At 35.8% G+C, this 24466-nt stretch overlaps 1 protein-coding gene and 1 pseudogene across 10 annotated transcripts; both read left to right on the top strand.

The window, feature by feature from the left end:
* Positions 1-1483: 1483 nt before the first annotated feature.
* LOC132046839 (histone-lysine N-methyltransferase CLF-like) lies at positions 1484-23988 on the top strand. Of its 10 annotated transcripts, none has more exons than XM_059437606.1 (24): positions 1485-1722; positions 3932-4033; positions 4148-4473; positions 5678-5836; positions 6594-6678; positions 6831-6974; positions 7082-7129; positions 7227-7298; positions 7466-8175; positions 8563-8716; positions 8826-9046; positions 9264-9395; positions 10846-10936; positions 11942-11989; positions 12079-12207; positions 12308-12385; positions 12468-12613; positions 17707-17789; positions 19946-19993; positions 20083-20158; positions 20298-20375; positions 20458-20935; positions 22439-23780; positions 23924-23988. In XM_059437606.1, the coding sequence occupies exons 1-19, from the start codon at positions 1672-1674 to the stop codon at positions 19963-19965; spliced, it is 2799 nt and encodes a 932-aa protein (XP_059293589.1). In that variant the 5' UTR covers positions 1485-1671; the 3' UTR covers positions 19966-19993; positions 20083-20158; positions 20298-20375; positions 20458-20935; positions 22439-23780; positions 23924-23988. The 10 variants fall into 10 exon arrangements, with proteins under 10 accessions (XP_059293585.1, XP_059293583.1, XP_059293582.1 ...); XM_059437604.1 differs by having other exon boundaries at positions 20458-20744; positions 20869-20935; positions 22439-23988; XM_059437607.1 differs by having other exon boundaries at positions 20071-20158; positions 22439-23988.
* LOC132048491 (U6atac minor spliceosomal RNA) lies at positions 2421-2535 on the top strand (annotated as a pseudogene).
* Positions 23989-24466: the final 478 nt, after the last annotated feature.

Consider the following 24466-nt stretch of genomic DNA (forward strand, 5'->3'; position numbering starts at 1 on the left):
CGACTTGGGAGAAATAAATCATAATTTAGATCCAAAGTTGAGAGAAAAATTTGGGGAATCAGCCATCTAAAGATTTACAAAGAAAGCAATCAATTTGAGGGAAATTTCATCATTACAAACTTTTATTACACTACGATGAACTAACAAGACAATTCATTAACAAATAAATAACACAAAAGTTTTAGAACTTTAATGGGTTGAATATGAACTCAAAGTATGTTTAAGGACGAAATATGCCCTTCATATGAGTTCATATGAGGCCAAATAAAACTTAGATCTCTTGAGATTATGGTACGTATCAAGATCTGGTACTAATTGACTAATTAATTTCGTAATTAGGTTAATTGGGGGAACTGTTTTAAAATAACGTTATATTTGGATCAAGTATTTGATGTTAAGAGTATATGTGAGCTAAAGTATTAACGGAGGGTAAATTTGCTCAATTTCATAGAGTACAAAGACGTATTTGGACCTTTTCCATATTTGGTTTGTAGCGGTATTGACATGTTGATATAACACACATATATGTATATATACACACACACAAATACACGCACACACACACATATACGTATATGATGTTTATATTTGGGGGGCAACATACATCGGCGACCCCTTAAATTTATCAGTAATTTTTTTTTAGACATTTGAACTACGATATATTTTACTTGAACATCTCAACATATGATAAAGTTTTTCTATTAGACATTTCCAACTCAACTTATTTTTAAAAAGTATGCGCGCGTTCTCAGGCACCAATAACATAGATAAGTTAATCACACTAAATATGCGTCTCTTTTAGTTACATCATGCATGTTGTAATTGATGCTGATGTATATGATTAAAGAAGATCCATATAAATTTAATGTGATTAACTTATCCACGTAAAGGACGCTTGCAAATACGTGCAGAAACTTTTTTCAAAATATGAGCGAAAAATGTTTAATAGAACACTTTATCGTATGTTTAGGTGCTCAATTAATACTATGATAGTACCTATATAAAATTATGAACAAATTTAAGGGACTGCCGGTGTATTCAGCCTATTTGGTACGATGCATAAAAATAGTGAGATAAATATTCCTTCAGTCCTTTGCTCGTATTCAACGGACAAAGAATCAGTAATGTTAATACTCCCTTTGTCCCATATTACTTGACCACATTATTAAAAATATATGTCCCAAATTACTTGTTCATTTACAAAATCAAGATAAAATTAGTTAAATTTTTTCCATCTTACACTTAGTATTAAATGTTCTTGAAAATAGTCAATATTGATTAAAATATATTTATTAGAGAGAGATAGAAGTAAAAAATTATAAATAAAAGAGTATATCTAATAATTTATTTATAATTTTTTAAGGAGCATGCAAAAGAAAAAGTGATCAAATAATAAGCAGTACTAGTGAATGAATAGCAATTGACAGTGGGGGTAAAAAAAGTTAGCAATCGACAGAAGAAGGAAGTTTCCAACAGGGCGATGACCCGAAGAATTGACACGTGGCTAAAATTCGAAATAATGGGCCTAGAAATACGTTCCCCCCAAGCAGAGTGTACTAAGCGGGATTTGCAAAATCCCATTTCACACAAATCCTCGACAGGTCCGCCTCAAACAAAATACATAAGAGGATACCCAAATCAATCCTAGGGTTTCAAATCAAATCGATTGGAATGTCGGGCTCTCCTTCAGCCCTCCTATCTCGACTTACCATTGATCTTCCTGTAAACTTCTTATTTGTTGACTCTTTTTTTCATTTGAATTTTGAATAAGATTGATGATTTTTTTTTGTTTGATTGAAAATTCTATTTTGCGTTCTGGTTACGGCTATCGGTGTTGATTTTAAGGAGCGATTGATCGGCTTACATTGATTTATCAATTGCATTTTAACTGACTTGTGAATAAGATTTACGATTTTTTGTTTTATTGGAAAATTGAATTTTGCGCTGAGGTAGGGCTATGAGTGTTGATTTTATCGCTTATGCAGAGCGAGCGATCAGCTACATTGGTTGAACTCATTCAATTGCTTTTTAATTGAATTCTGAATAAGATTTATGATTTTTTTTTTTTACGAAAATTGAATTTTGCGCTGAGGTAGTGTTGATTTTATCTCTTATGCAGAGCGAGCGATCAGCTACATTGGTTGAACTCATTCAATTGCGTTTTAATTGAATTCTGAATAAGATTTATGATTTTTTTAAACTGAAAATTGAATTTTGCGCTGAGGTTAGGGCTATCAGTGTTGATTTTATCGCTTATGCAGAGCGAGCGATCAGCTACATTGTTTTTCTGGGAATTCATATAAGGCTGATGGCTAATGTAGGTTGCGAAATTTAGGGGTTTATGGTGCTATATCAATGGATTTTGTGTCTAATTTGAGGCTTTGTCTTTTGGTTGATGATTCATTGTCCCAGTGCTGTCTGTGTTCATAGAAAGGAAAGATGCTTGGCATATCCCTCGGCAGGGACTACAACAGTCGTCAGGCTTTACCTCTTACCAGACACATTGATGAGTGCAACAACCCGCGATAAATTTAAAGTAAAAATGGGAAATGTTGCAGGAACATAAGGTATCAAATAAAGAATAATCATTGAACAAGCACCACAAGAATCTCTAGAATGACTTCTTGTTACTGGGTTAAAAGGGAGAAGGGAATCCCTAATCAAATAACTGTTCAGGGAAGGAAGTCCCAACTAACATGCGAAAATTAACTATATTTGACTACTTATACTTTATTATCTGACTGATTGGAGTTGCTTCCAATTGCCTTGTAAATTACACTGGAGTGGTAGTAGGATTGTGGTTGTTAGCTTAGGATTTTCAATGTGCTGAATATAGCCATAAACAAAATATGGTTACCGTCATTACTAAGAGCAACTATCGTCTTGTTCTCTCTCTAGTTGATCTTTCATTTCCATTTGCTTTCGTACAGTATGGTGGCCTATCCCATTTCTTGATTGGACTTATTTATATTGGAATGACCCTTTCCTCCAAGTATGGTGTTTAATACTTGACAATATTATTTAAAACCATTGCCTCGTCTCTTAAAGTGATGCACAGCGAGGACCATAGCTTGATAGTTGAAGTCACACACTTCAATAAAGTGTAAGCTTCAGATATGATTGGTGAATTGCATAATTTGCAACTTCACTTTTTGCACTTGCTTTGTGCTGATCCTTTTCTAATACAATCCCTTATCATTATCAAAAAAGCAAAAAACAAAGTGTAAGCTTCAAATAATGACATGCAAAGTGACTACAACTAGAAGTGACTAGTTCTTTAAATCTCAACTTTTAAGAGATAGATCAATATCAGCATTATTGTAATTTGATGCTATAATTAATTATTTTAACTGGATCCGATTATTTTAATAATTCATATACGTTTGGTACTTATTAATACTTGAATTGTGTGCTTCACCTCAAAATAGCATTCACTTCATTTCTCGCTGTTCGCTTCAAGGCCCATGAATGTTGTCGGTTTTTTTGTGCTTTTTGCTTTTAAAAACACTGCCAATTGAGTTGCCATATGATGGTGTTGGAATAGTTGGGGTGCGTCCAAGACACCAGTACTACAAAAAATGGGAGTTTTGGAAGTTGGATGTGCGTAGATTCGTGGTCTCTTAGTCTTGGGGTTTCATATAATTACCACATCTGTTGACAATTGGTGTGTAAAACCCTAGTTTCTGTTCATGCTGTATTTGGCTCTCATAGGGTTATTTCTGTCCCCATGTCTAATTCCACCAATGTCTTTCTCATAATCATTTTCTTGTTCTCAATTCCTTTCTGCTTACTGCATTGTGCCGGTGGCTTTCACTTTTGACTTCGAGGACAGGATCTTCCATGTTTGTCATTTTCTTGTTACCCTATGTTATATAGTTATATTTCCTTTTGTGACCTGTTATGTCATTAAATGCTATACTGCTTTGGACAGATTGATGCACCTGAAGGAACAACTGTAGAAACTGATGAAGTATTGCCGGCTACTGAATCTTTGAATAAAGTATCTGCTTCTAAACGTGCTGATTATGTAAAGGTATGTTTTCTGAATTGAGTTTTCTCCTACTTCCCCAATGCTTGGTTGTGTATTTCGATTAAAGTACTTTTACAAGGTTCAAGCAACCAATATAACTGTATTGTCTCCTTCCAGATAAGGGTTGAAGAGAATGCACAAAAGCTGTTTGATGTGACGGAAAATCTTTTTAAGTTGTCAACAGAGAGACGAAATCTTATAATTCATGGTGCGGATGTTAGCATTGATCTTCTATCTAAGAGACAGCAGGATGCAATTGATATGCAAAATGGGATTGATTCCAGCAATGGGGATAATGATAGCAATTGCTCTGAAAATGATGGATATGCCTTTGCTGAAAGTCGTCTTGGATCTAGCATTGCCGTCAAGAATGCTGTATGTCCCATTAAACTTCCTGAAGCGAAAAGACTACCTCGATATACTACATGGATATTTTTGGATAGGTATGTTAAATTGCCTTGATGGACAAGTCATGTGGTCTTCAAGTTTGATTTGTGCCTCTTCTTTTCTTTATCTACCGATTTTTAGCTTGCTTCCTATATAAAATTTGAGGTTCTTTCATCACTTCCAGTGTGGTATGCTGTTGAACCTCATAAATGTCTAACCATATATTTCTTGATCATCTTCAACTTGCAATTGAATGTATTGACTGCACCATTGAATCACCTGTCCCACCCCTTTACAGAGGCTTTTTTTTTAGCGTCTTGTATTTATCACCATAGGAATTTAATACCAGCTGCTTTTAGACTTTCTTCTGTACAGTTAATGATCCTATAGGCTTTAGAAATGTTTTTTTGCACTATGAAATTTCATATGATGCCTGTTCTCAAAAGGATGTCAGTTTGACCTACTCGATTATTATGTCAATGCCATTTAAGTGGTTTCGTTTCAAATGGTTTCCTCCTTGGCAGGAATAACTTTGATACTTGATTAGTATGTCTATGCCATTTAAGTGGTTTTGTATCAAATGATTTCCTCCTTGGCAGCAATAACTTTGATGATGTGATCCTTGTTTTACATATTAGTTTCACAGTGCCTTTATCCTCAAGAGATGCTTTCCTAAAGACAGAACAGAGATTTTCAAGTCTCTGGAAGGCGAAAATGGAGATTTTATATAGATCTTCACATGGATTCTTGCTGTAGTTTTTAGCTGATGGCTATTGAATCTTGTAAAGAATGGATCTTGGGCCAAAGTCAACCCCAAAAGCTAGCTCATGAGGGGAGAATTGCCCAAGACCATATAAGGAGACTACCCATCCCATTTTCATCCGATGTGGGACACTGTCTCAATGTGCCTCTCTCTTTTCATAGCTTCTTTCTTCTTTGCAATGTGCGTGTTGTGGGTTTTTTTTGGTTGGGGGGGGGGGGGGGGGGGCGTCTTTGGCTGTTTGGTGTTGTCTTTTGATTTTGAGTTTCCAATAACACTGTAAATCATGATTCTAGTACTTGTAACACTCCAAGATTTCACCATTCTTGTTGAAGATTATTTTTCTTATATTTTTGTTTAACAAATTCACCCCACCCCCCGCGTGTATTGTGTGGAATACTCACACTTATATCACTAGACTGTAAGCCTTGGCAGTTGTTGAAGATTATTAGTTTTCTTGCTATTTTGAAACTGTTCTGATTCTACTTTGACTGGTGCAGAAATCAGAGGATGACCGATGATCAATCAGCGGTTGGTCGTAGAAGAATTTATTACGACCAGGACAGCGGAGAAGCTCTAATTTGCAGTGATAGCGAGGAAGAGTTACTTGAAGACGAGGAAGAAAAGGAGTTTGTAGAGTCTCAAGATATTATGCTGCGGTTGGTATAATTAGGCTACATGAAGTACTGGATTCAATGTGCCATCATATATTTTTTCTTTTTCTACTGTAGTAGAATCATCAATTTTAACGTTCTTTCCACATGAAACAATGGTGTCATGTTTCTTGGAGCAGCAAAAATTTTGCCATTGATAGATCATAAGCACATTACCTCATGACAATCAGAGCAATTTTTTCATGGGGTCCAGTTTCGTAGTCAGATAGAGAATATGCCCTACTAGATATATTATGGTAGTCTTAAATGCATATGCATTATTTTGCTATTCTTGTCTCTCTGTTGTAGTACTGTTGCCTACTTACCTAGCACTATGAGCTCACTGCCATTTTTCAGATTTTACAGTCTCATAACTCCTAACTGTAATGTAGATCATTGTTCAGTTGATGTCAAATACAGATCTCTTCTGTTTTAGCGTTTCTCTTGACTTCTGCGCCATCCATCTTCGTGATCAATTAATTAAAAAAAGCTGTTTCTTGAAAACTGAATTTCTTTCACAAAGACCCCCTTTGAAACATATTTCAGGAGGTTTCAACTTGGCGATGTGAAATATGTTTAAATCTTTAAATATCTAGAATATAGCATGTAGCACGGAAAGGGTTCACGTGGTATTGAGCTTGGAGCATGTCTTATAAGATTTTCACTGTGGTCTGCTATTTCTTGCTGGATTATTTGCTAAATACTTTTTTAAACTTCTCCAATTATGTGGCTAAGTTGATGATCGTTGTTTACTTACTTGCAGTTCAACTACCCAACAAGTTGGCTTGCCTGACAGCATGTTAGATTTGTTTGGGAAGTGCTTGTCTAGAAAACCCAGTAAAGTCAAGGTACACACTTGGTTTAGAGAAGAAGTACACTTTGTTGTTAAGCTCTCATTATCGAATAAAACTGGTCACAGTGCGACCTCTGGTCCAGCTGTTTCCCATTTGGTTTTTGCTGTCTTTAAAGAGATAAACCACCATCAAACGTTTTTATACAGGCAAGATATGAAGATCCTGTTAAGGACATAAATGCATGCTCCTCAAAGAATGAGAACATCCAAGGGACTCTAAATTTATGTCTTGACAAAGATCTTGATGCTGCTCTAGATTCTTTTGACAACCTATTTTGTCGTCGATGCCTTGTATGTATCTATCTGTTGTTTTAACTCTGGCTGGTTTTCTGCTTCATACTTTTCCTTCTGACTGTAGTTCTCTTATTATTTTTTTCTCGTTTTACTCTCACTTGCAGGTTTTTGATTGTAGATTACATGGATGTTCACAGAATCTGATCTTCACGGTATGTGAATGGCCATTGAACCAATGTTTTAGTATTTCAGAACTTTGTGCATTAGAAATCGATTCTTACAGTGTTTCTTACTCCTTACGTTCATAAGGCTAAAAAGCAATTGCCATGGTACCCTCCCGACGTGGATAAGGAGCCCTGTTGTCCAAATTGCTATCGCCTGGTATCTGGTTCCTCTTCTTTTATGTAATTTCTGACATCAATTTGGCACTGACCTGAATCTTTTATTTTATAAAACAGCTATCATTTCTTAGTAGGGGGATGCACTTGTTCTTTACTCCTGTTGTGGCAATAGTACCTACTAGCTTTGTGTGCTCTTTTACTCTTCAGGCCATCAAGAAGGAAAGCAAAGCGGGATCAACCTCCCCTCAGTTGGCTAATCACGGAGAAAACCCTGTCCAACCATCTGAAATTGCTAATAATGCTCAGGTGCCTGGTAGGAAGCATCTATCAAGGAGATCAAAGTCTAGCCAAAGCGAAAGTGCTTCATTGCATGCAAAGAACATCTCTGAAAGCAGCGATTCAGAGATTAGGCTGTTAAGTGACATCACTACTGTTCAGGGTTCTGCTTCTCCATCTAACAGTAAATCTGATAGTAGACGGGGGAGCAACAAAACAAAATGCAAGAGAATAACTGAAGATATTCTAGTTTCCACCAAAAAGCGACAGAAGAAAATGACGGCTGTGGAGTCTGAATCTGTAGCTTCTGAAAGTCTAGTGTCTAAAGACTTGAATCTCCACTCTAATTCACATAAGGATATCAAAGATTTTAGTTCATCTTCACAAAAAACACAACAATCTCATAGTGGTAGAAGGTCTAGCAGAAAAGACTCTCCAGTACTGGGTAGAAAAAATTCTTTGCAAGTTGAGGGTTTCAATTGCCAATATAAAGAGGCTACCAGTGAAAATGATGACACATTGAGGAAGAATAAGTTTGTGGATGAGAATAACTCCAAACAAGAAATAGATGGCGACAAATCATGGAGACCACTTGAAAAGGCTCTCTTTGAAAAAGGTCTGGAAATTTTTGGTAGGAGCAGGTCAGTTAACTTCAAATTACTCTTTGCAATCAAATCTGCTCCTGTTCTTGTCAGTTATTTGACTTGTTTATACCTTGTTTCTCAACACTGGCTCTTCTGTAATATCTTCTTAAATCATTCACTTGACTACTGCCTAACTTTCGTCTATAAAGACATTGTTGTGCTAGCTTTTTAATCAAATTCATGCTAGTTCTCAATAAGCAAGCTAGAACTTGCAAAACTTTCCCTATTAAGTGTTCCTCCGAACTAAGTTGGAAATGGCAAGCGGACTTTTCTTGTTTGATGATTGTGTGCATTCAAGTCCTGTTTTACTTGTCAGTGCTCTTCCTAGACGAATGAAAATGCTAGGCTTGTATTTTCTTACAGCTGAGATTTTTTGTCATACAGCTGTATGATTGCTCGAAATCTGATGAATGGTTTGAAAGATTGTTGGGAGGTGTTCCAGTATATGAACAATTCCGAGAATAAGCTATCACGAGTAGGTGATGCGGTGAATGAAATGCTTGAAGGCTCTTTCAAGGGTGATGGCCATACAATCACGGTCAGTATATTGACTTTATTTGCATGTTGCTTTGCGTTCTTCTTGTTGAACAGTAGGAATATTATTGCTACCCCCACTTAGGCCGATCCTGTTTTGAATTCAATTTTAGGGTAATCAACCACGGAGAAGATCTAGATTCTTGCGTAGAGGAGGTAGAGCTTGCCGCTTAAAATCCACATCGAAATCAGCTGGATATCACGCACTTAGGAAACGGATCTCTGTCTGGAAAGATCAGCTTTGTCGTCAGTACAATCCATGCAATTGTCTTGCACCTTGTGGAAAAGAGTGTTCTTGTATCGTAAATGGGACCTGCTGTGAAAAATACTGTGGGTAAGGCGGCATTCTTCTCTACAAACTCCAGTGAGATAATAATGTAGGACCTGGGCTGTAAATTATCCTTGTGAAATCCACAGTGCTAAACGAATTTTATTGCCTTCTGGGTTGTCTGCTTTTTTTTTGTTTCTGTCTCTTAAACATCTCTTTAATCACAGGTTTGTGCCTATATTAACTAGTTCTGCTTCTACGCTTTGTCATTCTTTTATTCTAGATGCCCAAAGAGTTGCAAGAATCGATTTCGTGGTTGTCTTTGTGCCAAAGGTCAGTGCAGAAGCAGGCAATGCCCTTGCTTTGCTGCAGACAGGGAATGTGATCCTGATGTTTGCCGAAATTGCTGGATCAGGTGAGCTCTCGGTAGTGGTATGGATTTATTTTCTGTTTTTATCTAGTTCCTGAAAGTTGTGTCAAACTAGAAGTGTTCTAGTGCCCATGTGCATCTGTGCTTTCGGATTCCCCATCTTTGGTGTACCTTCTTGTTTTAGTGGTGGTTAATTTTCATGCATCTAGTGTTTTTAGATCTTGTATCGTCCCTCCGTACTCTCAGTCTTCTTTATCCAAAGCCTAAACTAAGATTTTCAGTTTGCATGTGCAAACTAACACACGATTGGGTTTGTTTGGTTCATGGACTAGTTATGCAAGGATTGTAATGTATGAATTATTATGCAAGGGTTTGAATGCGGTGCATAATTATAAAGGGACTGCTATGCTGTGGATAGTAATGTGGGATTGTTAGTTGAGAACAACAAAATAGGGGTTATTATGCAATGATTATCTATTTTTAAGGGTATTTTAATTAATAGATACTCTTATTGATGTATTGTTAATATATTATTCTAAATTCTATACAACAACTATGCCTGAATTCCTACCAAGTTGGGGTTGGATGTATGAATCCTCACCAACCATGCTGGTCCTAGCTTAGACTATTCCTCCTGGTATAATACAATAGATTCTTGTAGAGTTTATTACTGAAAATCAATTGCCGCATTGGTTATGCAGAAGTTTATATTAAATTTTCATAGATTACATTAGTAATCATAATTTTATGTTGCAAATGAGACGTTGTATTAGTTATGCAAATTTTTTTCGTTGTGTGACCAATCGATTCCTAAAAGCATAAGCTATTACAACAAATTCACTGTGTTATCTTCATCTACAATATTTAACCAATCCATTTATGTAACACTTTTCTGTCTTTTTCTCTCCCTAAAATGATCAACCTTATTGATTGATTTTTGATGATTGATAATTATTAATTGCTGAGCAAGTAACATCTGATGAACAACCTTTTCATGCTTGATTGATTATTGACCTCAATTGATCTTTCATAATGATGAAGAGGTCGTTTGTTTTAGTATTGGAGCGATTAATCGCGACGCAAAATCTCGTATAAGATAATAAAGTGTTTGGTTGGCTGCCTAAGAAAATATCGCCGTATAACTAATGCAACATTTGGTTGGCAGTTTTAAATAATACCCTTGTTAAGTTATTGAGAATCTATATATTATTTATGCGGAGCAGAGTATGGAATAAGAATGCATGTATTAGCACTGGGATTAAGCTATTTAAAGACAAAAATGCGCTTTTGAAGTAAGTAATTCATGTATAACAATCCCTTCATTATTAATCAATACATAGCAACCCTTTGTTACTAATCACTGCATATAAATGATCATTATATTATAATTCCCACATAACTAGTAAATGAACCAAACAGCCCCTAATTTTTTCATTTTAATATCCTTCATTTTCTGTTGCAAAATTTTCATGTCTATGTTATTTGGCTCTTGCAGCTGTGGCGATGGGACTCTCGGTATTCCTTCACAAAGAGGTGACAATTATGAATGCATGAACATGAAGCTTCTTTTGAAACAACATCAAAGGGTAATTATCACTATTTATTTGTGAAGGATGGTTATGTTATTTCGCGTTGAAGTTAGTGGTTGAAGTGATTGTTATTTGTTCCCCTCTGTTCTCCAAGTTCAATTAGATGGATAAAATTTGAATTTGGCATTATCAGTTTCTACATTTTGGGTATTAACCAGTCTTTTTAGATGAGACTTTTATTTCATGTCAGAGATTATGTTTTATTCTAATTAGCTGTTGAATTGTTTTGGGGTACATTGTTGAGTCATGTCGTCTTTGCTTACCAGCTAGTTCTTAGTTCACGGGCAATCTTTTTACTTGTTCTCCCAGTACCTTTTATGATGTTCAATTGTATGAAATCCAGTAATTGGCTAAATTCGTCCCTTTTTTTACAATAGTCGATCTTATCTTGCTGATATTTTGATTATTTAAGATATGATTAAAAAATTAATATAAGAATTGAAAAAGGAGGTGAAGAAACTGGACCTTATAACTAATTTAACCGTAAAAGTTAACTCATGAAGTGAGTATTACCGGTATTATGAAAAGCCAAGAATAGGGAGAGTCTGGCTCAGATACCATGTGAAGAAAATGAACCTTGAACCTAACTCATTCTCAAAAGTTAGTTGATGATGGAGGATTGCCCAAGACCATAAAATGGGACAATAACCTATTCCCCTTAGCCAGAATCAATGTAGGACATTTTAAACAAAGGAAAAGATGGAGGTATGCTGCAGTCACTTTTGTGGATCAAACTTTATTTGATTATCTGTTTTTAAGTCTTGTACATTTTGCATGTAATATTGGTACTCTTCACGAGACAGTGTAATGGACAAAAGTTGAAAAAATATTAATTTAAATAATTTATCATCTCACTTTAGGTTCTTGTGAGGCTTTAAAAAAATGTGCTGCTCCCTTTTTCTCTTCACCCTTCCTTTTCATGTATTTGCTTTAGAACTGCTCTATTAAGAATCAAGTTCCAGTTTTAGGCTAATTGTAATTCTTCCTTGCATTAATTTGCAGATTCTTCTTGGAAGATCTGATGTGTCTGGCTGGGGTGCTTTCTTGAAGGTAACATCTAAGAACAGTGTTATGCTTTTTCTCTCTTTCTATCTGCACATCCTTGTTATTCTTGGGCTTATGTTTAGAATTACTTACAGAATAGTGTTGAAAAGCACGAATACCTTGGGGAGTATACCGGTGAAATAATCTCACACCATGAAGCTGATAAGCGTGGAAAGATTTATGATCGTGAAAATTCTTCGTTTCTCTTCAATTTAAATGATCAGGCATGAGAAGTGACTTGCCCTCCATACCTTATTAAGTTAGTCCATAGGGTAGGACCTCAACTGTGGTCTTACGTGAATCACTTGTCTTGTGTGCATGTAGTTTGTAATTGATGCTTATGGGAAGGGTGACAAGTTGAAGTTCGCAAACCATTCTCCTGATCCAAATTGCTACGCCAAGGTAATTGCTGAAATTTGTGTAGGCACTCCCTGGACTATATTCCTATGGTAGATACACTAATGCTCAACTAACTCTTTGACAGGTTATTATGACGGCTGGAGATCACAGAGTTGGTATATTTGCCAAAGAAAGAATTTGTGCAGGAAAGGAACTCTTTTATGATTATCACTATACACCTGAAACAGCACCTGCCTGGGCAAGAAAGCCTGAGGCATCCACTACAAGAAAGTAAGCCTACAAAGACATTTTATAAATGCCGTATTAAGTTACATAAATGTCGCAAAATCACTATCGGGATTTATTAATTTGGCATAAATGTCGGAAGTTTCAATGTCGGGAGTTTTTCGACTTTTAAGTAAATGTCGGTAAAATGTTTACAACATTTCTTTATGACATTTGTGAAATGTCTCTGGCTAAATAAATAGTGACATTTCTTTACTACTTTTATCAAATTTCAGCATTTTATGCTTTTAGCTTATTGTTTGCGACATCTTTAAAAGTGTCTGAATATTTTGAGTTCTTATTGACACGAATGCAAATAGTGTTAAATTCTTGTGAATATTTTTGACACATCCTACAGATGTTAACAACGGTTTCTTTTTAACTTTACATGAAACTAAACCATCCAAATTAAAATATACCTACAAATTTCATTAACCATAGAAAACATAAATAGGAAACATATGTTGGAAAATAGAAGTTCTCATTAACTAATTCCAAGAATAAGAATCTGTAATCTCTACAACAAAACAATATCATGATAAAATTGTTTTCTTACATTCAAGCAAAATCTAACTAATTTAGGAACAACAAGCGATATCTTCGCTCGACAAATTCCTCTTCCACTCTTTCTGACCTGCTTCTGTAGGTTCCTCTCCAATTTAATTGTGTTTGTCTATTTGATAGCCCCAAGGGAAGCCTTGGCGTAACTGGTAAAGTTGCTGCCATGTGACCAGGAGGATACGGGTTCGAGCCGTGAAATCAACCTCATGTAGCAATACATGGTATCCTCGGAGTCCGCGCATAGCGGGAGCTTAGTGCACCGGGCTGCCCTTTTTTTTTTTTTTCCTTCTTTGGAAAATGGTAATTTGTATTCTTCAGCATTATGGAGATGCTGGGGACCTTGAAAAGAAAAACAAAGAGAGAAATACAAACAGAGATCCTAATAATTCTACCAACTGTTCTGTTTCCTCTATATCTTTTTCTTTACACCAAATGAAAAGATACAATACAATTCCACTTAACCTTCTGAATGGAATTGGACCTATCTTCACAATTTCTACTATTCCTTTCTTTCCACACTGTCCACCATATGCAGTGTGGGATTATCCTCCACCATGCCTTCTGACTCTTACTTCCTCCTCTTCTAATCCAACAACGTAGCAGATCTGTAGTATGTTCAAGCATGGTCCACTTTGTTTCTGTGAGACTAAGAAAGATGGCCCAAATCTGAGTTGTGAAGCTGCAATGCAAAAATAAATGGTTGTTGGTCTCTTCTGATTTCCCACATAATGAACACCAAGATAATACAGTCATTCCTTTTTTCTTCAGAACTTCATGTGTCAAGTAAGCTTCCTAGCAACCAACCATGTAAAGCATTTTACTTCGGTTGGTGCTAAGTTTCTCCACAAGCTTTTGTGTCTGTTATTTTGCTGGTCGCTTTCCATTTTGTAAGCCTCACTAACAGTGAAGTCCCCATCTTCACTATGCTTCCATTTCAATGAGTCAGGCCCTTTGTTTTATTTGATGGCCTATTGAATGACATTAGAAGTGGCTGATGTCGCAACCTGTTTTTTAATAAAATGCAAAACAAATTAATTATAAAGTAGTTACAGGTTAATAGTAAACCTCATAGTTACATACGCGAACAATTTCATATTGCGAATATTATTAAAAGTGCAGCTGCATAGAAAAGCATCCTCTTAGTTATGCAGTAGAGCCAACCATTTGACTTACTCTATTAGGCTGATCTTCCAACTCAATGAACACGAATAATCAAGAGTAGAAAATACAAAACTATGAAAGATGGATGTTGTTTGGCCATCAAATCTACAAGGTCCTGCCCATCTAAGTTCCTCGGACTCTGGTGCGGGTGTCCGATACGGGCGCGGATCTAATGGTCGGATCCTTCAAACAACAACGACATACCCAGTGTAATCCCACAAGTGGGGTCTGGGGAGGGTAGACACTTACCCCTACCTTGAGAGGTAGAGAGGTTGTTTCCGATAGACCCTTGATCCTTTGGTCCGATTTTAAAATTCGGGGTATGGATCTAGGTACGGATATGGGTGCGGGGAATTCTGCTAAAAATAGTTCACATATTTAAACATAGAGTTATATGTCTAAATTTTGTGACATTATGTGTAAAACTTACAAGGTAAAAGAGAGAATATTGTTCAAGAGGAGAATCCCAGAAGGAGATACATGGAAAAAGACTTGTATAGGAATATCTATACACAATATATTCCATTGCTTCAATTTCACCTTAACTTTTGTTTTGATTACAGAGTTTCTGTCCTAAATTTCTCTGTTGATTTTGGTCAAAGTGCCCAAATAGGTTGACCATATCCTGTACGGATCCCCCCACAAACACCCACACCAAGTCGTGTCGACACAAGCGCAGCACCGGGTAGAGTCCGAGCAACTTAGTTGCCCATAAGATGCCAAACTCTGGACTTGCTCACCGTGACTCTATAACATACACAAAAGACTAACTACATATCAGCTACCTTATTTTTCACAAAATCATCCAGTATAACTTTCAGTACTTAATTTTTGAACTATTCTCTCAGCTTAAAACAACAAAAACTAGCAAAGAAAACAATTGGTGAATTATTTTTACTATAAAGGCATAAAGATTGTCAAAACAAGGATAGTACATAAATTACATCAAGTGAATAGCAAGACGCCCCCGTAGGGATGAATTTCCATCCGGTAGCCAATCAACAACCCAAATCTTTCCAGCCAACTTCCCTGAATTACCAAAACAACAACAACATACCCAGTGTAATCCCACAAGTGGGGTCTGGGGAGAGTTGAGTTTACGTAGACCTTACTCCTACCTCGTAGGTAGAAAGGCTATTTCCGGAAGACCCTCGGCTCAAGTGCAGCAAATCAAAACAATTATGAAAAAAGAAAATATGACAGTGAAGAAAACATGTCAACTAATAAGGAAAGCATTATTACAGAGCATACAAAAGGAATAGTAACTCAACGAAATAATGCGATAACAGGAATAAAATAAATAGATATCAAATGGCAACAAACTACTGGAATAGAGTTAATTCTACGATAGATACGGTGCGCTAGACTACCACCCCGTCCATCCTGCCTAAACGCGAGACAATGCTTAACTAACTACTAACCTTCTACCCTACCCTGATCTGCGATCTCCATACCCTCTTATCTAAGGTCATGTCCTCGGTAAGCTGAAGCTGCGCATGTCCTGCCTGAATGCCGAATTACCAAAACATAGCTAAGCTCAAACATAGGCGTTGTATGTGATAATCAATGTTAAGCAAAAGTAGAATTGCTATATACTAGCAAAACCATATCACCTACAACCGCAACAATTCTTCCAAAATAAAAGTCCCTTCCTTTTGCAAACCAGTAATCCGATAGACGATCAATTTGGAACCAACTACTCAAGCAAACTTCACATGTTTACAAAATACACACCATGACCAAAATTAATAACGGATAATTACAATCAGCATATAAATTTTTAAATGTGCGAAAACCATTGTCAACATATCTGCAGGAAGCCAAAAAACAAGGCGCTCTGGGTCGTCATGAAATTCTACAAACACATGGTTAAATGAAGGGAAACAGAACTACTTCCTCTGAACTTTGATCAATAGATATAGCTAATTAAATGAAAATTTCAGGAATGCTGATATGGTACACCATCCGAACACAATGTATCAACATGACATTGAGACTAGTTTTTTGACACGTTAACCATATATGGTAATTAATTAAGACATAGGTTTAAGTAACAAATTAACAAAATTAACTAATAAAGTACAAATTCTTATAAACAATGAATACTCCTTGGTTAATGACTCGGTATTTTAAACTCATTATAATTGCATTACTTTCAATATATGATGTACTAACATATATAACCTACTTTGTACCCATTTTAAACTCTCTACTTGTCAAGGTAGAGGTAAGGTCTGCGTACACTCTACCCTCCCCAGACCCCACTTGTGGGATTACACTGGGTATGTTGTTGTTTTTATCCCAAAAAAAAAAAAAAAAAAGAAGCAAGAGTGCTTGAATCTGAATAAAAACTGTGATTTTTTAAAATCAAGGGCCTATATATTAAACGGTGTTTTGATGCATAAAGGTTTTTCTTTCTAATGATAATGATTTTTTTGGGGTTATTTCTCTCTATTAATGTGATGATGAGATCACAAAGGGTGAACATGAAAGCTAATAATATATCACACGAACTAGCACAATTATTATCAATTTTATTTATTTAAAAGCAAGCGAACAATACACACACACACACACACACACACACACATATATAGGGAAGTGACATAGGCCCGGTGACATGGCACCTCTTCTAGGCCAAGATTGCTATTTATCTAATTCCCCATATTTTTGCATTAGTTCTCTTAATTTCCACCTACTTTGTCCATTAATATTAATTTCTTTCCTTATTATCAGGTATCGTCAGTTATACGTAACTTTTCTGAAAGCCCTCCATTTATTCCTTGGAACGCACCTGTCCCTTTCTTTTTGTTTCGTTCACTTCCCTTCTTTTCGGTTTCGTTTCCTTTTCTCATTGAGACACGCATTAATTTTCTTCCTTTACTCACTTTTATGTGATTGTCTTTAATTATTCAAAATTTTTATTCCTTTCTCTCCTGCCTCTCCAAATAGATAATGTATGTATGATATACATACATTGTACTCCCTTTGTTCCAATTTGTTTGTCTTACTTTTCTTTTTACTCTATTTAAAGATGAATCCCTTTTTCCTAATTTGGTAACTCTTTAATATCAATATCGCACATGGCATGTTTATGAACAGAGGATTAAAGGGCATTTTGGTACAATATACATATGTTTAATTTTTAATTTAGGACCACATCAAAAGTCTTCTTTACTTTCTTAAATGCCGTGCCCAGTCAAACTAAGACAAACATATTGAAACGGAGGGAGTATAATGTAATATGGAGCTCTACTGAGTTAGGGAGGGTGATAGAGGGGTGAGGCATATTTTGGAGTTTTTGGGATGGTTTTCTCATAGTGAAAAACTTTTCTGGGAATTTTTTCTTGAATGACAATGTTAGAGTTTTTTCCCAGGCGTTTGGAAGGATTTGTGTGGTTGCAGCTCCAAAAGTGGCTTTGGTTTTGCTATAAAGGAACAGAAAGCTTCATAGTACAAGGTGGTTTCTTTGGTTTATTTAGTTCTCTTATTCAAGAAAGTATTTTCACCCTATTGCATTTGTTTCGACTTAAGTTAGAATACATGACCTCTCACTGCTTCTTTTCCATTTAAGTTGCCTTAGGATGGAGCCGGCAACAAACTTTTTCAAGGAATAAGGATTTGTAATTCATGATTGCTTCTCCACCAAAATAATGATCCTAAACATCAAGACACTGAGAATTGCAATTGACATCTCCTTCATTTCGTCAAAATAAAATGATAGTGGGTGGTATCATATATATGGGTGTTCAACCAACCTTTTAACAATTTGCAAATGAATCAATATATCTATTAATTGTGGCGTGTGGTTCAAAATATTTATACAAGTAACTTTTATTTCTATTACTATTACAAACAAGTTATCTACTGATGCTTTTTCATAACCGCGCGATGCGCGGCAATTTCACTAGTTATAGAAATATTGCTGGAAGATGAAAGCTCTCCTGAACAATGGATAAACATGATAATTAATAGAAGATAAAAATGACTCCAAGAAAGTAAACAAAAGTAAACAGACTACGGTAAGTGCTTTGCAAGATACATGGAACTTGCCATTTAGTTGATTCATATGATATAAAAATATTATAGTAGTGTTTAAATGAGGGATGAAAATGTCGTTCTTTTTTTAAAGGACATTTTGGTAATTCAATTTTACAACTTAAATTCTTGGCACTTTTAGTATAGTATGGTGATATGATATGATACGATGATGATGTCAATTAGGTTTGATTAGGTTGGTTGAACAACACCTAAACAAATATGTAATGACAAGAACTGCAGAGCCCTCTCAAACAATTCCTCCATACCACCAACACTAGAAAGCTTGTTATATCTCGAATTTCTATCTCCTCCCAAAGATAAATGAACTGAGCAAATCTAGCATCTTCCCAAAGGGATTTTCTGACTTCTCCCAAAGATAAATTAACTGAGCAAGTTTAGCCTCTTCCCGGAATAGGCAAAGGCAGGATGGTCATAGGGAATAATACCAACAACCAGGCAGGTTGTATCATCCTTCATAGAGCTGTATAAAGCACTCCAGACTCCTTTAGATGATTAGTCAAAACTAAAAGAACAATGCTTTAGTTGTCTAGATGCAGAAATTGACAGAATTGAAGCGGAAAGATGTTATCTAGATGCAGAAATTGACAGAATTGAAGCGGAAAAAGAACAAATCCAAGAAATTAGACAATTCCTTCTTCTTTTGATGTCTACACTACCACTTTCCCAATTTAAGTATCAATCAATGGCAAACGCCAAAATCTTCAATACATTATAAAAAAAGAAAAAACCACAACCATTCTAAACACATTTAATTAGAAATTCTGATGAGTGAACAATATAGAACTTAAATAGAGGTAAGCACTTACCCAAAAATCTAATACCCTTTGATCAAAACATTTCAGAATTATCTGCTGTAGTATCTATGTCACCTTCCGACTCTATGACCCGGTGAGATTCGTTTATCTGCAAATGGAGCGCGACTCTGAGCTTCGACAAATTGATCGGAGTTCTGGAGAGGGATATGAAGCAAGTCCAAAAGGAAATTCCCTGTATGCTTTCTGTGTTGCTTTGTCTTTTCCAATCAACAAAAACAATCTTCTGATAAAGTTCAATCTGTCGGCAGCAAGAGAAAACAGAGCCCCTGCCTTTCTTTCAAGAGATTCCAAAGAAAACAATTGTTGGTGAAAGCAGTTCCAGTTGACATCACCGCCACTGCCATCGTGGGTTGAGATGCTAGGGTTTTTGAGAGTTGTGAGAGAATCAGAGAAGAATGCTAGAGTAGACTCTTTTTTCCAAAGAGAAGAAATGTAGATGGGTCTTATATTTTTTTTACTTTCAATTAGTAAAACTTTAAAGTTATAAATGTAAGAAAATTTCCTCCATTTGTTTGTAGTAGTCACTAAATACCGACTAATATTATGACGTTTGCGTTAAAAGACCCAATAAAGTGTCATTAATTTTATGTTAGAAAATGTAATCTTTTCCAGACGTTTAGCATGCATGTCAATAATTAAATGTCGTCATAGGCCTACTGTCTTGTAGTGTCTAGTGTAAGAATGAAGGTTGTAAATTTCCGGTTTTAGGCTAATTGTAATTCCTTACATTAATTTGCAGGTTCTTCATGGAAGATCTGATGTGTCTGGCTGGGGTGCTTTCTTGAAGGTAATATCTAAGAACAGTGTTATGCTTTTTCTCTCTTTCTATCTGTCCATCCTTGTTATTTTACGGCTCATGTTTAGCATTACTTCCAGAATAGTGTTGGAAAGCACGAATACATTGGGAAGTATACGGGTGAAATAATCTCACACTATGAAGCTGATAAGCGTGGTAAGATTTAATTCGTTTCTCTTCAATTTAAATGATCAGGCATGAGAAATGACTTGCCTTCCATTCCTGGTTGAGTTTGTCCATAGGGTAAGGTCTCAACTGTGGTCTTACTTGAATCGCTTGTCTTGTGTGCATGTAGTTTTTGCTTGATAATTATCGGAAGGGTGACAAGTTGAAGTTCGCAAACCATTCTCCTGATCCAAATTGCTACACCAAGGTGATTCCTGAAATTCGCATAGGCACTCCCTGGACTGGTCTGCCTATGTAGATTCAATAATGCTCAATTAACTCCTTGACAGGTTATTATAGTGGCTGGAGATCACAGAATTGATATATTTGCCAAAGAAAGAATTTGTGTTGTAGAGAAACTCTTCTATGGTTATCACTATAGGCCAGATACACTTACTTTCTCGAAGTGGATGCCTCAGGCTTTCTTGCCCAGGCAGGTGCTGTTTCTGGCGTATAGTGATAATCATAAAAGAGTTTCTACGAAGAGTATTCTGCTCCTTCAGGTGGCCGTGGCAAGAAGCATACATAATGAGTGTAATCTAAGCGGTTTTGATTGGCTTATTCTTTTTCCAACAAGGTATCATCTACATTGACCATCTGATTGACCTTGTGATCCATTTTGTTGGCGGACAGAACCATTGCATCTCCAGGATAACTTACTAGATTATGTTTGGGTTTTTTTTTAACTGGGCTGCTTTCAGAGCCGAGTTTAGTCGTTGAAGCGGGAAAACAATCTATATATCTATATAATTGCAGGACATAGGCCCGGTGAGTTGGCGTTCTCGTAGGCCAGCATTATCATCTATCTTTTTTCTTAGAATTTTGCCTTTTTCTCTAATTTTAAAATTTACGCTCTCTGTTAAAAAAAACCTAAACAGTCGCTTATTTTAAATTTTAACGGATGTCCCTGAAAAGTTACTTCTTCAGTGTCTTAGCGATGATTTGCAGTCTATGCCGAAACAAAAGGCCTCCACAAAGCGCCTCTCTTCTTCTTTTTTGTTTGGGCTTAATACTCTCGAAACAATCAATCTCCATGATCGGGTGCTTAAAAGCTGCAACAACTTCCGGTTCTCTCAACTTATCAAATTTCCTCTCTCAGGCAGGTCCCCAATTCTTTCTTTCTTAGTGACAATTCACAGTATACTGCCCGGAGAAAAAAACGCCTCTCTTCTTTTTCTTAGTATGGGCTTAGCACTCATGAAACAATCAATCTCCATGATCGGGTGCTTAAAGCTGCGACAACTTCTGCTTTTCTCAACTTATCAAATCGCTCTCTCAGATAAGGTCCCAATTCTCTTATTCTTCTCATGCTGTTTCTGTTTGTCGACATGATTCACACATTTCATCTTTTTTTCCTATTAGCGTTATCTCTGGAATGATGAATTTAGAACATTTTAAAGCTGCTAATCAGTTTTATTTTTTTACTAATGTTTTGTGAGGACAGGGGATGGGTGTGGTATCAAGAATCTAAAGATCCGCAGAGCTTCTGGAATTAGTTGTACTCTGATGAAATAGTTTTGGTTTTATGAAAATCGAAAATTTCTATGTTCAACAAATTCTTTGAACCAAACTCTGTCATTCCCTCATTTTATTTGGTCCTGCCTTTCTTTTATTTCTGTTCTAATTTAGTCTTTTTCCTGAAATACAAGATTTACTGTTCTTAAAACAGTCCAATTGCTTTCTTGTTTTTTATGGTACTCCAATTTGTCAGCCTCTGCTTCAAGAACTTCATCAAAGCATTGATAAACTGTTGTAGTATTACTTTTTCCATCTGCTCATGTGGGTCTCTTGCTTATAGCTTATTATTGTATGTTGGTTCAAAGAATTTGTTGAACATAGAAATTTTCGACATAAAACCAAAACTATTTCATCAGAGGAAGCTCTGCGGATCTTTAGATTCTTGGTATCAAGAATCTAAAGATCCGCAGAGCTTGAATTAGTGATGAAATAGTTTTGGTTTTATGAAAATCGAAAATTTCTATGTTCAACAAATTCTTTGAACCAAACTCTGTCATTCCCTCATTTTATTTGGTCCTGCCTTTCTTTTATTTCTGTTCTAATTTAGTCTTTTTCCTGAAATACAAGATTTACTGTTCTTAAAACAGTCCAATTGCTTTCTTGTTTTTTATGGTACTCCAATTTGTCAGCCTCTGCTTCAAGAACTTCATCAAAGCATTGATAAACTGTTGTAGTATTACTTTTTCCATCTGCTCATGTGGGTCTCTTGCTTATAGCTTATTATTGTATGTTGGAACTGATTCATGATTATAGGTGATTCAATGTTGTGTTATTTTATTCCATGCTGAATGAAAGTGAGAGGACTATTGAGATTGAGGAGAACTTATTATCAATCAATGAGCCTAAGGTACCGTAGAAAGTTATTATTGCTAGCTGCCAAATATTATTGGCATGAATTTTTGTTTGAACATGCTCTTTTTACTGCCTAATTTATTGTGTCTGAGTTGAGTAAGTTGACTTATAATTTTACAAAATCTTATATTCTGGTTTCGAAAAGAGTACTACGTTAACCGAGTTGTGATTTTTAGTGTAAAAGCTTTTCCTTTCTCTCCTAATTTCAGTTTGGGCAGGAGTAGTTGACTTTTTCCTGTCTACTGGGGAAGTGCTATAACAGTTCTGGTCTGATCATGATATACATTTACATTAGTTGGGTGTATCAGTGACGTTTACTCAAAGTTTACTTCATCGACGTTGTGTTTGTCCTTTCTTATTATGGAGTCTTTTTTAATGGAGGGCAGAACCTGCCTGGCCTGAGTACTGTCCAAGGGTAAGTATTTGTTAATTTACCCATTTCATATCATCAATGGAATTTCTTATACTCTATAGCCTTTCACGTAGCAACTAATCTTGAGCAGAAGATAGTTTCGAGTTTAACATTCTTTTAGCAACATGATGCTCATAGTTAATTTATAATTTTTCATGATATCGTAAATGGTTTAGTTTGTGTTGCAGGATTCCTAATAACATCTCGAGTCATAATTTTATATCTTGTACTTCACTTCTTTTTTGTTTTCATTCATTTGGTTATCTTTTGGGGACATAGAGATGTTGTACTCTGATTTTAAGTTGAGTTCCAAACTAAATTTTTTGGGCGCTTCTTTGCTGGAGCTCTAAAGAAGGAATTTTTAATGATAAGAAAATCAAGATTGTGTAAATTTGTGTTCTCAAAGAAGACATGTTAGAAAATACTTACCTCAAAGAATAAATAATTGACTTTTTAGACATTGATAATAGCCGCTTGATAGATCGTTTTGCACTTTGGCATAGGATTTTTCTCAAATATTTTATCTATTGGAGCTTAAAATTTCCAATGCCTAGCAAAATACATATATTTTAGTTTTAGAGTCAACTCACAATGATGAGAGTTAACATTTAGTCGATGGTTGTTTTACTTGTAAAGTTTATGACAATTATTTATTTGTTAGTTCGATGAGGTTGTGGTCGACTTATTTCACAGTTCAGCAGATATTATTTTTATAGTGGTGAATTCGAGAATTGCACTGAGAAGATAACACAGAGAGTAGTTCTGAAATAGCAACAGAAGTAAAGCTTGAGAAGGAGAAGATTGCCGGATGAAGCAGAGCAGAATATTGAGGTGCCACCTGAAGATTGATCTTATTTTGCAAGATCTTCTCTTTTCTCATTATTTCTGCTTATTATTGAATAATTCCTACCTCAATGTTTTTTCATTCCTTCCGTTTGTGGTTGGTCTGACATTATGTATGTATATCTATATAGGCTTATTGGCTTGATTTTCTATGGAAGTTGGAGCTAGATTTAATGGTTAGATGTAGTTTTCATTATTGTGTAAGGTTGTTTCTTTGGTGCTTTTGTTTATAAGTTTTTCAGGACAATTCATTGTTATATCGTGTTTCTTTATTCTAGGCTGCTTATTAGATGATTGTTGGTCAATGTTTAAGCAAAAAAGAAAGTGCTCCTCCAGCTAATGCATGTAATAGCATACTTTAATTGGTCAGTAAAGCCATGTTTTTATTTTCTTTTATTTTACGACTGCGGTCAACACACTAGTGTATTTATAATTTGGTAATTAAATTGTAAACGTTTATTTAGTTGGCCAAATCTGAGTGGAAGTCATATCTAGGAGCAAATAGAGGGTATGACATGGATTTCTTGCTGATAATATCTACTGCCCAGCATCTCTTTTCAACTGACAGATGACGAAGGAGGAAAAAATTATTCGCACTCGATATACCAAAATAAAGCTAAACTATGTTTGTGCACTCTTTTAAGTTTTGTGACTAAACCTTGGTCGACTAATTA

The sequence above is a fragment of the Lycium ferocissimum genome, chromosome 2, assembly GCF_029784015.1.
Source record: "Lycium ferocissimum isolate CSIRO_LF1 chromosome 2, AGI_CSIRO_Lferr_CH_V1, whole genome shotgun sequence".
Lineage (NCBI taxonomy): Eukaryota > Viridiplantae > Streptophyta > Magnoliopsida > Solanales > Solanaceae > Lycium > Lycium ferocissimum.